Genomic DNA, 12434 nt, shown 5'->3' with positions numbered 1-12434 from the left:
GAAGTGTATTTGAACACTACAGGAAAGAAATACATAATATGGAGATCGCCCATATGTCTGAAAATATTGAGATATGAACTTTAAGCCATATCGCCCAGCCCTATAGTCAACATGTCGCTGAGAACGCCAAAGTCTCACCTGAGCGATTCCACCCACAAACTTGGTTTTGACCACCACATTGTCATCATCTGCCTTGTCAAACGCTGCCTTCTGGGCCGCCCTCACCAGGTTGTCAGATGCCCGCTTTACCGCGTTACCAGCAGCCTTTAGAAAGAGGGCCGACCATCAGCAACATACCAGATCAACAGATATCAAGATGTCTTCATATAGGATGGTCAATATGAGAGCATTTGATCAGTGGATTCTGTGAAACCTGTAAGAACAAAATTAATCTGGCACAGAGTATTTGTGCTCCGAAGAGGTGTTATTGTTTCTTGTCCAGACAATGCATTCCAAGTTTTGGAGCAGCACATTCATAGATGTTCATCTAGCCTTTGTCAAGTGTAAGTGTACCTGTAGTCTCCTCATGGCCTCAGAGTCCTGGTCAGCCTTGACCTTGCAGGCCACCAGTAGCTGGGCCGTGGAGGCAGCCACCTGCTTGGCTGAGGAGATGAGCTTCTCCTCACTGGCTTGGCCCTGTACTGAAGCATTAGCTGCCTCACACAGGTTGCTGGTGGCTGCGGCAACCATCCTGGCCTGTAGTGGAGATGACATGCACACACAGGTTTATTCATCACTCAGGTTAACTGTGAGGTATGGCTGTGTGTGTACTCACCGCTGAGATGAGGCCCTGGGACCACTGGCCATCATCCACTGCGTTGGCTGGGATGGAGCCCACCTGGAGGGCAGGACATGGCATTACATGTGGATATCAATCATGCTGAAGCAATATTACAAACCCCAGATGATGTACAGTACACAAGACCTTCATCTAAAGGCTAATGCATTTCTATGATATGACCCTCTACTGTATCCTCCGTAACAATTATTTTAGTTTTTTCCTCTGTGTCCTTGTAAATACCACCTTTTTGACATAATATCTGTATTGCTCAGTATGACTAAACCCTAAGACAGTATGTTACCATGGGTCATATAGTGACTGGCTGTGAGGTTCTGTCTGGGTGACTACCTCAGTGTGTGTACTGACCTTGCCCTGTGCTACCAGCTCTCTCTGGGCTGCCGATGCAGATTTCACCAGGGCACTGGTTGCCGCGGCAATGGATTTGGCCGCCTCCAGGATCTGTTCCTCGAAGTCCAACGTCTCATCTGCTTGCTAAGGGGAGATGAGATAGTCAGCCATGTGATACAGTTCTCTAGAGATGTTTAGAAGCTTCCATGACGACTGGCCATAACAGACAAAGATAGAATTGAAATCCTGTACAGAATTGAGAGATAAGAAGAACAGCAGCTTCAAAAGCATTCTCAAAATCAGAAAATCTGCACACAATTATTGCCCTGCAATGAGCAACTCCTCAATACAATAACAGGGCAAGCAAAGGAATAAACACTGTAAAATCTAGCATGGGATAGTTCTCAGATGCAATGCCACACACACACACACACACACACACACACACACACACACACCTGTAGACAGGGCGGGACACTGTAGGAATATGTTTGATATATAGTTGGATTGAATAACAACCTAATATATCAAACATATCAGACAGAGCCCTGCAGAGAAGGCTTCCAGGGGTTTAACTGTGATCAAGAGGAGTGCTACAGTGGGACATGCTATGACTAAAGCTACAGGAGGAAACACCAAAGAGAGGAGGAGGGGGCAGGAAGGTCAGAGTCAGACCGGGGTTGGGGGTTTCCTCCTGAACAATGTTAATATTATCAGTTACAGACAGACTGATAAGGACATACAGACAGACCAAGGTACATGAGGTCAATAGAAATATGAAGATGGCATACAAATACAATCCACATGGTAAGTAATTAGGATAAGGTAAACATCCAAATCCTTCATGCATCCACTATGCATGTCACCACTATTGGTCACCATGTCATCTTATTCTCAACTGATGACACTGTCTCACCACAGACATCCAAAACACACAACACATACAGAAATATGCAGACCATCAACAGACACAACGGCAACAAAACGACAACTAAGACAAATACTGACAGGTTTATTGCTTGCTAGAAGACAACTTTCATCCCTAAGTAAGCTACACTTGATATACAGTTTTTGGCAGGGTGCAAGTAAGGTGCATTGTGGGTGGTGTTGTCTCCTACCCTGGGCTTGGCTCTAGGTTTCAGCTGCTCCAGTTTCTTAGCTGCCGCTTCGATGGACGCCGCCGCCCCCAACAGCTCAGTTTCTGCTATTACAGTAGGGTCCTCAGGGTCCACCCACTCTGTACCTGAAACGCACACATGCAGAGTTACCACATACATACACACAGCTATTTTTTAACAGAGCATGCCTCTTAAAACATAGACACAGAGCCACACATGACACGGCATGCACAGTAGATGAAGGCCACACTGCGACGAACATGACGTCACTTCATATTTCTGTCATAATGGTGAGATGGATAGTGAAGTAAAGAGCATAGCTGGATGATATTGTCACTCTCTTGACTTTGATGTGCCTGTAAAGAGTGAGGGATGGAATGGATGGTTAAAGATGGAATGAAGCATGGCCGACCAAGGGAGGATGGCCTCCCCAGTGAATCACAACACAGGCTGCATTCCCTACTTACCTCCATCTGTGGCAAAGAGAGGAAAGACAAGGGTATTACTAAAGTGTACTAAAGAGGCCCAGGGGTAGAGTACTCGTAACATCTTATTCAAATTATTAGTTGCACTACTATCATTAAAGGTAACTTTATCTTCTAAAAAGCATATAGTAGATATACACAACACTCCAGTGTTTCTCCATTGTGGTTCCACTGGCTCGTATCACCTACACTCAGTAAGGTGCTTGCAAAAGCAGAGTTGGGTTTGATTACTGCATAAGCCACATACATGTATTGTAAACTGGATGTGTGTTTACTGTATGTTTACAAATGTAACACATACAAGTGTCTGTATTGTTATCATCAATTGTGTACTGTGGGGGGTAGTGTTTGTGTAGTGTCCTCTCACCTTTCATGGCCTCTGCTGCCTGGATGAGCTCAGTCACGGCGCCTGCCACACGTTTAGAGTAGACCACCAGCTGCTGCTTCTGCTCAGGAGTGGGCCGCTGTAGGACCTGGGTACACGCACATGCACAGGGGTGTCAGGGAAACATGTAGACCCAATCATGACTATACTCTATGACTCTATGTGCACTCACACACACACAAACGGTTATATGTCAGTATGTTGTGTGTGTGTTGTAACCTACCAGTAGTACATGCTCCAGTAGGTCAATGTAGCCCGTGGTACACTCTGTCCCAAAGAGCAGGGCCCTGCTCCGCACATCCTCACTAACCTCCTGGTGGTAGGCTGCTTGCTGAGGGACACATACACACACAGTCATAAAGTGTTGGTGTGTGTGAGCAAGACTTAGTAGTCAGTATAAATGCGGGTGTAGGAAACAGTGCATAGAACAGAACCTTGCAGGTGGTTAGCATGTCGGAGATGGCCTTGCGACTAAGGTTGGCAGTGGAGATCACATCCTCCTGTCGCACAGAGTTCCCTGCTGCCACTGCTTTGGCAGTTGCCGTGGTGATGCCCTTTGTCATGCGGATGAACTCTTCAGGTGTGGTCGACTTCTCAGGGACGTCCCTAGACTGGAACACCTGCACCACAGAAATATACCTTATTAGAAACTTCACATCCTCTCCATAGGCCTTAGCCAAAATGTATTATATGATCACTAAAATTATAGAAGAAAGAGAGCCACACACTCTTGCACAGGGTAGAGAATAGGGGTCCTGTTCTCTACACTGTTTGAGTAAACAGTGACAGTCTCAGAGAGAGGTGAATGAGTGAGTGAGAACACAAGGCCCAGTGAATCTAGCAACTGGTGCTGTGAATAGTGCAAGTTACAATGTCATGGTCCAATGCATTTGGCAGTTGATGATTGAATGTTCATTGCATTAGTCTCTTATCTTATCAAATAGACTATTCAAAAACAATACCGTCAACTCTTGCTTGATGCACTCGATAGTGGCCTCCAGCGCTCTCGTCCCTCTGGTGGCCTCGTCCTCCACTGCCTTGACAGTCTTCAGGAGTGACGTCACGTTGGTCACCATCACCTGGGTTACCACAGGGGGAAGAATGACAGTGAGATTGGGTTATCTATTTCATCTGTTTTTGTCAGGGTTCAATGGGGCAAGGAGACCCCAAAAATAACTAGACTGGTAATGTTATATAAACTGCAGGTTAATCAATAAATGTGTGTGAATGTGAGGGTCCGGTGAAATGGCGAGAGGAAGGACAAAATCTTCTAAACAGATGACAGTGAGTTGTGTGTGAGAGTGGCCATGTATATTTAATCATTTGCACATTTGCATGATGAAACATATACAGCACTGTAGTTATATATAACTGAAAGACAGGGGGAGCACAACACCCATCAAAATGGACCACAGCACTCAGTCAGTAGTTGGAGTTGAACCTAGAAATGCCATACAGTACCTGTTTTATCTCAGGGGTGGGTTATGGGACTGGCCTCATTACCATGAGTCTCCTATATCACATGCAGTAACAAGCAGCTAGCATACTGTACCTCACTGCCATTTTACTTGACTGGGTCATTGACTTGCCAATGAGATTAGAGAGCGTGCGGATAGTCGGAGAGGTATTGATTAATGGCTATATGCCTACAGGGGGAGGATGTCTGCTAAGCACACATCAAGGCATGCCATTGTCTAAGCGCTCACCAGAACACCATTAACGCACAAATCAGAGCTAGGAGGAATCCCATGTTCTGTTGCCATGTCTCTGAAGGATAACTGGGCGTACAGTAGATTACAGTATGTAACAGTACATGCACATGTTCAACAATAGATAACAATTTCCTTTTTTTTTTTTTATTACTGCACATAAGCCATTTACAGCTACAGTCCACAGGAACATGGATAAACATACAGCTCACCAGTGTACAGTCCTGTATGGATGTGCCCTACCTTGGCAGCACTCTTCAGCTGGTACATGGAGGGGTCGTCGGCTGCCTTCCCTGCTGCACACTTAGTAGCTCCGATGAGCTCAGCCAGGGCCTTGGCCACGTCTTTCACTGCGTTGATCAGAACCACCTACAGCAGGACGGACACACACACACACAGATGCACACACACAAATATTAGGAGCCAACTTGGAAAGGAAAGGTGCCCAATAACCCATAGTTCTATGTAAATACTGTTATATTCTTATATATACTGTATATATAACCTCTGGAGAAAGGACAAATACAAAGCCACAGAAAAGAAAATATGAAAGGTAACTTAAAGAGTGATGGGTAACCTGTGTCTCTGGGTCGTCTGAGCCAATACTAGCAGCACCCATCTTGACCACGTCAGTAAGCTGGGTGATGGTTTTGGCAGAAGACTGGGCGGCCTGAGCCAGCTTGTCCTGACCAGAGGCAGCGCCTGACACCAGCATCTTAGTATCCTCCACCAGAGCCTTGGCTGTCTTCAAGATGTTCTCCCTGAGAGAGACAGACGAATGTATGGCAGAAAACCTAATTTAACAGTTGTCTTTTCCCCACCAGTCACTCATCACAAGGATAAGAAAAGGTTTGGCCACTACAAAGTCTGTCACTCCAGCACGGCTGACACCTGGGTCACGTTAAGGAGTAATAAACGGGAGAATACAACAGAAAACACAGAGCATTTGTAAAGAAAGTTCAGGTATTCTCCCGCTTTAAGCCCACTCAACAGGATTTTGTATACACACACACAAACACATAATTGTAGCTGCGTGCATGTACATGTTTGTGACAGAGAGATAAATTGAGCCGTCTTTCAAATGTACTTAACAGTCAGGGTTCATGACGCAATGAAACAACCAGCATTGAAAAGGTTTTAACTTTTAATCTTGATATGAAAGGAATGAAGTGAACCTCCATACAAAGACAGATGTTGCTTTCTTGGTTATAAGCACCCTCAAAATGACTATTTGTGACCTCATCATTGCATGGCTACTTTAATTTCAAAGGCGAGCCTTTATCAAAGAGTTGGGACTAGAGTAAGCTACACACTCACCGGCCACTTTATTAGGTACACTTGTTCAACTGGTCGTTAACGCAAATATCTAAAGGTGTGGGCAATATTTTCTTGGCACACTTTGGGCCCCTTAGTACCAATTGAGCATCGTTTAAACGCCACAGCCTATCTGAGTATTGTCGCTGACCATGTCCATCCCTCTATGACCAGTGTACCCATCTTCTGATGGCTACTTCCAGCAGGATAACGCGCCATGTCACAAAGCTCACATCATCTCAAACTGGTTTCTTGAACATGACAATGAGTACTCACTGTACTCCAATGGCCTCCACAGTCACCAGATCTAAATCCAATAGCACCAAGAGCACCTTTGGGATGTGGTGGAACGGGAGATTTGCATCATGGATGTGCAGCCGACAAAACTGCAGCAATGATGCTATCATGTCAATATGGACCAAAATCTCTGAGGAATGTTTCCAGCACCTTGTTGAATCTATGCCACAAAGAATTAAGGCAGTTCTGAAGGCAAAAGGGGGTCCAACCCGGTATTAGCAAGGTGTGCCTAATAAAGTGGCCGGTGAGTGTATGACTGAAGTGTTTGTCTTTAAGAGCTGAGGGAGAGGGTGCTTCTCCTCCTCTCCTCCAGGCATGAGGGTGATTTGTAGCTACTGACTCCAGACATTTCCTCTTCTCTGATCACTAGGTAATACATCTTCCTGTCACTGAGTGGAGGGGGCAGAGTTGTCCCTGGGGCCTGATTCCTCTTCACTACACACACATACACATACACACACCTGTGGTCTGCAAAGGACTCTTCATCTTCGGCGTTGAGTGTGCCTGCGGAGGCGAACATGATGGTGGTGTCCAGGTCAGCAATGATGCCAGAGACAGCACTGGCAGCCGTGATGCAGGCCTGTGTACCCTTGTTACCTGCCTGCAGGGCAGACAGTACCATGGACACCTGAGGAGGCATGAGCAGACAAACACACTCAGGTGAGGGGGCACAACTGTGTCTACTGTTTTGGCAATGTAAGTCATGGTTGAGTACAAAATCTACCAAACTCTCTCTCTGCTGCTTTAAAGTTCAGGAGGAAAAGCAGCACACCTAACTTAACCATGTAGAATATTGAAGTCCCCCTTTCCACATTTCTTTCATTACATTGTTCGAAGATTGACTGTCTCAGTGTTTTACAGTAAATCAGATGAAAACAACAGTCTCTCCAAACCAGGCAAGTCAGACTGACAGCACAATAGCATGTTTCTATACAACACAATTCAGATCAGCCAATATTTAGGAAATCAGCCGTGACTCAATTTGTTTAGACTCGTGAATGTCTGTGAAAACATATTTACGTGAGCTTCAAGGACTACTTCTCGTTCCACACAAGTTTATAGTACAAACAAAGGCTTTTGATAGGCCTGAGACTAGGTACAGTCAGTGATGGGCATGAATAATGTCAGAGAGCCGTGGAGATGAAGGGAGACTGGGAGAACATTACAGTTGACGGGTCACTGAGGAAACCCCACCCCTGCATGCAAATGTCAAGCAAAACTAATCAAACACATTCAGACAAACGCTTCACAACAACAACACATTCTGTAAGGAGGATGATTTTTGATAATTACAATGAAGCTACATATTGTGGTATATTCACAACACTCCTCTACCACAGGCATTTTAGAATCAGCTCATTTGTTTACTATTTTAAACAACAAATAGATTTTAGATTTTATGACTGTGGAATACTTATTATGCATTATTAAAAGACTTCTAGCCCTCTAGCCAAGGCTATAAATCAAATAGTAGTAGTAATGGAAGGAATAATGTAGTTGCTGATCCCTTAGGCAGACATGGATACAGGAGTGTACTGTATATTCAGACAGGTAAATTGGAATGTTTGTCTGTTCCTCCAGTACCTTCTCAGTGACGGTGCGGGCACACTCAATGAGCTCTCTCTTGGTGAAGCTGTCAGAGGGGGTGACCTGGACTGCTCCAGCCTTCTGGACCAGGTAGATACAGCCATGACCCAGCTCCTGGACACGGGTCTTGATCTGGAAGCCAATCTGCAGGGAACACAGCCAGCACGTCATATCATAGTCCTTACCATGAAGTTGTGTGTGTGTGTGTGTGTAGCGGTTAGTAGTGGTTTCCTCAGGCTCTGCAGTGTGTGTGTGTGTGTGTGTGTGTATGTGCGCATGCAGTAGTAGTTACCTCCTCAGGCTCTGCGGTGTGTGTGTGTGCGCATGCAGTAGTAGTTACCTCCTCAGGCTCTGCGGTGTGTGCGGCCAGTCGTCCCTGTATTGCCAGCTGACTGTAGTCCATAGTCACCTGAGAGGCCAGTCCCCCCAGCTCGTCTGGACACGTCACTGACTTAGTCATCTGGTGGACAGATGCACCACTGACAGTTAATACAGTACAAAACCTCCAGAGACCAGACATTACATTTTCATGACAATAAAAAGTATGATATGGTATATGTGTGACTCCTCTCACCATCTCCTGAGCAGTGACCGCAATGGCCTTTGAGTACTTCACCATGGTGGTCTGGTAGTCCACAAACGAGCCATCTGGTTCAGATGGAGTCCCCTCATCCAGCTGAGGAGAGAAGATACAGTCAAAGTCTGTGTAAACTGACGTCTTCCTGGAAAAACAACCAATTCACCTTCATTTGTGAAAATACATACATCTAGCTTTCAATTAGGCGATTAATTAAAATAGACATTATGGGCATAAGTATGCAAATTTGCTCTCACTGATTAGACACCTGTCACTATGATACAAGCCACTGTATCATGTCTAACACTTAATAAACACACACATTATAATTTTATATTCAGATACATACAGGGAAATTACCCTCTAAATGCAGTAATAACAGCACAGAAATGGTCCTTTATGCCAGCTCCTTTGTCTTCCCAGAATATGTACTTTACTGTGGTGGTGGTAACAGTATTATCGAATGTGATCCACTAATGCTGTCCTTTAATTTACCTCCACTATAGATCCAGATGAGTGCTGGATTAGCTCTCTGGATAATCTCCATTTAATCACACCAGACACACACTCAGATAATGTAATAAATAATGAATACATTAATAAATACATCAACTGCAGAGAGATGCATCTTACTCAGAGCAACATATTGAGAAAAACACTGCTCTTTGCTTTGCCAGTCTACTCACCTTGCCTATGGCCTCAGCGATGGAGTCCACCATGCCACCAACCATGCCCACCTCGCTGGCAGCCTCGTTTAAGGTCACCATGATGTCATCGACTGCCTCTTTCATTAGCTGAGCAGCCTCCGCTATGGCATCATGGGTATGGGACGCCTGCACAGAGAGCATATCTATTTGCCATCTTTGGCTTCAATAATGAAAGAAAGACACCAACCCATAACCATTAATGAGCTCAATACGAAGCATTTTATATCAGCTACTACCCCTTTCATGGAACCATATACTGCATAATCCTGTGTTGCAGTGGGGGCTTTCAGATGTGATGCTTCTGTACCTTGGGATTTCCTCCGCCCTCCTTGGCAGCATAGAGCATCTGCAGGGCAGACTCTGCCAGGGTCTTAGTCTGGTCCAGGAAGGTCATCTGCTGCTGGTGGTCGTGCAGCTTGGAGGCCACGCCCACTGAGGCCACTATTAGGGGCTCAAAGTAGCTAGCCAGCTGAGTCACCTGGGACAGACGGGTCAGAGGTTATAGAACTAGGGTGTATTCAGTGAGGTAACATTCAGCACGTTGCAGATAAAACTGTAATTTATAGAGCTGATATGTCTCCCTTCTTTGACAGGACACTGTACCTCTTCTACACAGCACATTTCTATCTGAACATTCTGTAACATTCCAATCTACTGAATGGGTACATAAGTGTTAGTCCCAGTGCAACTAGACACCTTGTGTCCCAGTTGGGCAGCCTCCCCCCTGGCGGCGGTGAAGATGGGGTCGATCAGGTAGCCAATCTCCTGCACTGTGGACGTCAACTGCTCTTGCAAAGCCTGATGGGATTGGTCAGATTTAAAACAGTCAATCTCTGTTGATTAGCAGTAGAACTGACCATAGATCCGCAACCCACAAATGGAGAGGGAGAGGGAAAGACATGGATTTTGGCCAGTGGAGCATGATCAGTGGTTGTTGATAGTTACCTCCAGTGAGATGTCGTCCCTGCTGGGCAAATTCTGGCTGACTGCAGCGAGAGAAGCCTGCTCGATGTGCCTGATACATCTGTTGATTTTATCAATGGCGTAGTCACACTCCCTCTGGCCTGGAGCCTTGTCCCTGAGAGAGAGAGAGCACGAGAGAGAGAGAGAGAGAGAGAAGACACACACCTCAAGGAAGGAAGGAGTTTGACATCTATTTCCATGCAAGACCAAACCCTGCTTGAAAGCTATCCCTCCTTCTGAGAGGGGTGAAGTGGAGTGGAATCAAATTCAGGGTTGTAGTGCTAAATAGAATTTATGTTGAAGACCCTAAATATGTTTCTTAGAGATTTTTGCAATGAATGAGCAAAAAGGCCTGTATGCCAGGGCCAGTAGGGGGCACGATGCTGACCTGATGGCAGTGATCAGACCCTTGATGGAGTCCGACACAGTGCGAGAGTGGCTAGCCAGGACGGACCAGGTGGGCGGGTCTTTAGGGTTAATGACCAGTGAGCGTGCTGTCTTGAGTAGGTGGGTGGAGCTATCCAACATGGAGCAGGCTGAATGGAGAATGGGCTCCTGAGCAGCAGAGCCCTAAACACAAACATAAGCTAGATGAGCATCCCAAAGGCAATCATAAAATACAAACAAACACTGCTTAAAGAGGGGCATTGGCTGATTTCACCTTGATTTTCCTCCTCCTCATTTAAAAAAAATTAGACAAGACTTGTTTCTTGGAGGTGTGGTTTGATGTACCAGCCAAAGCCCAACCTTCAAATTGTTCAGGGTAATTTGAGACGTAACAATTCACAGAAAAAAAAGAAAAAAAGTTGTCTAAACCTTCCATTTTCTCTCACGTTGAATCAAGCATTATGTTCATTCATGGCAGCTCGACTGTGGAGACAGTGTCTAACAAACAGTATTCACAGTCGTCGTACCTCATTGCTAATCTGAGCAGGGATGCTGGCAAACTCTGGGTTGGATGCAAATGCTGTCAGGTTCTCTACAGCCTCAATGAGTGGAGCTGTGGCAAAATGACACTTGTTCCTGTTCTCCTCAGAGAAATCTCCATCTAGAGCCTAGAGAGAGAGAGACAAAAAGAGAAATACACATTAACACGCACAATGGTCAGTCTGTCAACTCATATCACTCATAACATTTCACAATAGTGACATGTACTGCATGTCTTACCTTTATTGTTTTGACAAGGTTAGCTGTGCTGTTGGCCACCTCTTTGGCAGACTGGACAAAGTGCCTCTTGGCCACAGGGTTGGCTGTTTTGGAGGAGGCCAGGCGGCAGGCATTGCACAGAGCCGAGGTGTGCTTTGCAACTATGGTGGCTGATGAGAGCACCTAGATGCCCAACAACACAACACCAGATGAGATAACTCCATACAACTCCAGGATGCACTTCTGAGAGTAGATGAGGTTAGCATTACAAGTTAGCCACTGATAGCTAAGGTCAACAAAAGCATGTTAACGGAGTCCATATTCACCAGACTAACAGTATGAAGCACCAGCTGACCTGTGATGGGCTGCTATCAGGATCCACCAGGTTCTGACAGGCCATCTGAATGGCCTGATTGGCTCGTGCAAACTGGATAGGGTCCACCAGCCCCTGATGTCCCGCCTGACTGTTGGGGTCAGACACACCCACCAGGTAGGAAGCCTGTGGGTAGAGGAGGGATATGAGCACACTCTACAGTGCTATAGAAGACACATCTTACGGTACCAGCTAGTATCATATAGGTAGGAGGAGTCCCATAGATGCTGAGGACATTATCCGAGCCACACACAAATGAGACTTACTGGTTGTGGCAAAAGTGGAGAGCCCCTAAACTTCGGATATGGTATATCTGTGTAGACGCTTGCTAGCTGAAGCAGACAGCATTATGACATATTTAATAATAGTTCCAGAGGTGTTCTATGTGTCCCAGGCCTCAGTAACAGTAGGCCAACAGCCTCACCTGTCCTGCTGCCTCAGTGAGGCCACACAGGGCTTTGGACGCCACTCCCACACACTCCCCGAACGCCGGCACGTCCCCAGTCTTACAGTTCTGAGAAATGCCTGCCATGGACTCTCCCAGGACCTTGGCAACCAGAGGAAGAAAGGAAGGGATTAGAAGTTAAGCTGTGCATTCCTCAACCAGGTCACCTCTCTTTCTCTCCCATCGGGTGCAGGGGAGG

The 12434-nt window shown here is 45.9% G+C and overlaps 1 protein-coding gene across 2 annotated transcripts in view; it reads right to left on the bottom strand.

The window, feature by feature from the left end:
• Positions 1–12434, bottom strand: part of LOC310818095 (talin-2) — a gene marked incomplete at its 5' end in the record, with an annotated part of 37091 nt that overhangs the window by 1997 nt on the left and 22660 nt on the right. For both annotated transcript variants that reach the window (XM_083688862.1, XM_083688861.1), the window contains 24 exons: positions 139–264; positions 514–696; positions 776–838; positions 1148–1273; positions 2248–2372; positions 3100–3205; positions 3341–3448; positions 3552–3737; positions 4080–4196; positions 5070–5195; positions 5404–5587; positions 6899–7065; positions 8022–8168; positions 8365–8484; positions 8599–8700; positions 9288–9434; positions 9616–9786; positions 10005–10106; positions 10254–10386; positions 10660–10841; positions 11186–11326; positions 11439–11600; positions 11773–11916; positions 12215–12337. In XM_083688862.1, the coding sequence (XP_083544988.1) occupies positions 139–264; positions 514–696; positions 776–838; positions 1148–1273; positions 2248–2372; positions 3100–3205; positions 3341–3448; positions 3552–3737; positions 4080–4196; positions 5070–5195; positions 5404–5587; positions 6899–7065; positions 8022–8168; positions 8365–8484; positions 8599–8700; positions 9288–9434; positions 9616–9786; positions 10005–10106; positions 10254–10386; positions 10660–10841; positions 11186–11326; positions 11439–11600; positions 11773–11916; positions 12215–12337 (3291 nt within the window). The remainder of the gene's footprint in view (positions 1–138; positions 265–513; positions 697–775; positions 839–1147; positions 1274–2247; positions 2373–3099; positions 3206–3340; positions 3449–3551; positions 3738–4079; positions 4197–5069; positions 5196–5403; positions 5588–6898; positions 7066–8021; positions 8169–8364; positions 8485–8598; positions 8701–9287; positions 9435–9615; positions 9787–10004; positions 10107–10253; positions 10387–10659; positions 10842–11185; positions 11327–11438; positions 11601–11772; positions 11917–12214; positions 12338–12434) is intronic.

Source organism: Argentina silus (genome assembly GCF_951799395.1).
Source record: "Argentina silus genome assembly, chromosome: 2".
In the NCBI taxonomy this organism is placed as follows: Eukaryota; Metazoa; Chordata; class Actinopteri; order Argentiniformes; family Argentinidae; genus Argentina; species Argentina silus.
This window is presented reverse-complemented; position numbering and strand designations above follow the sequence as displayed.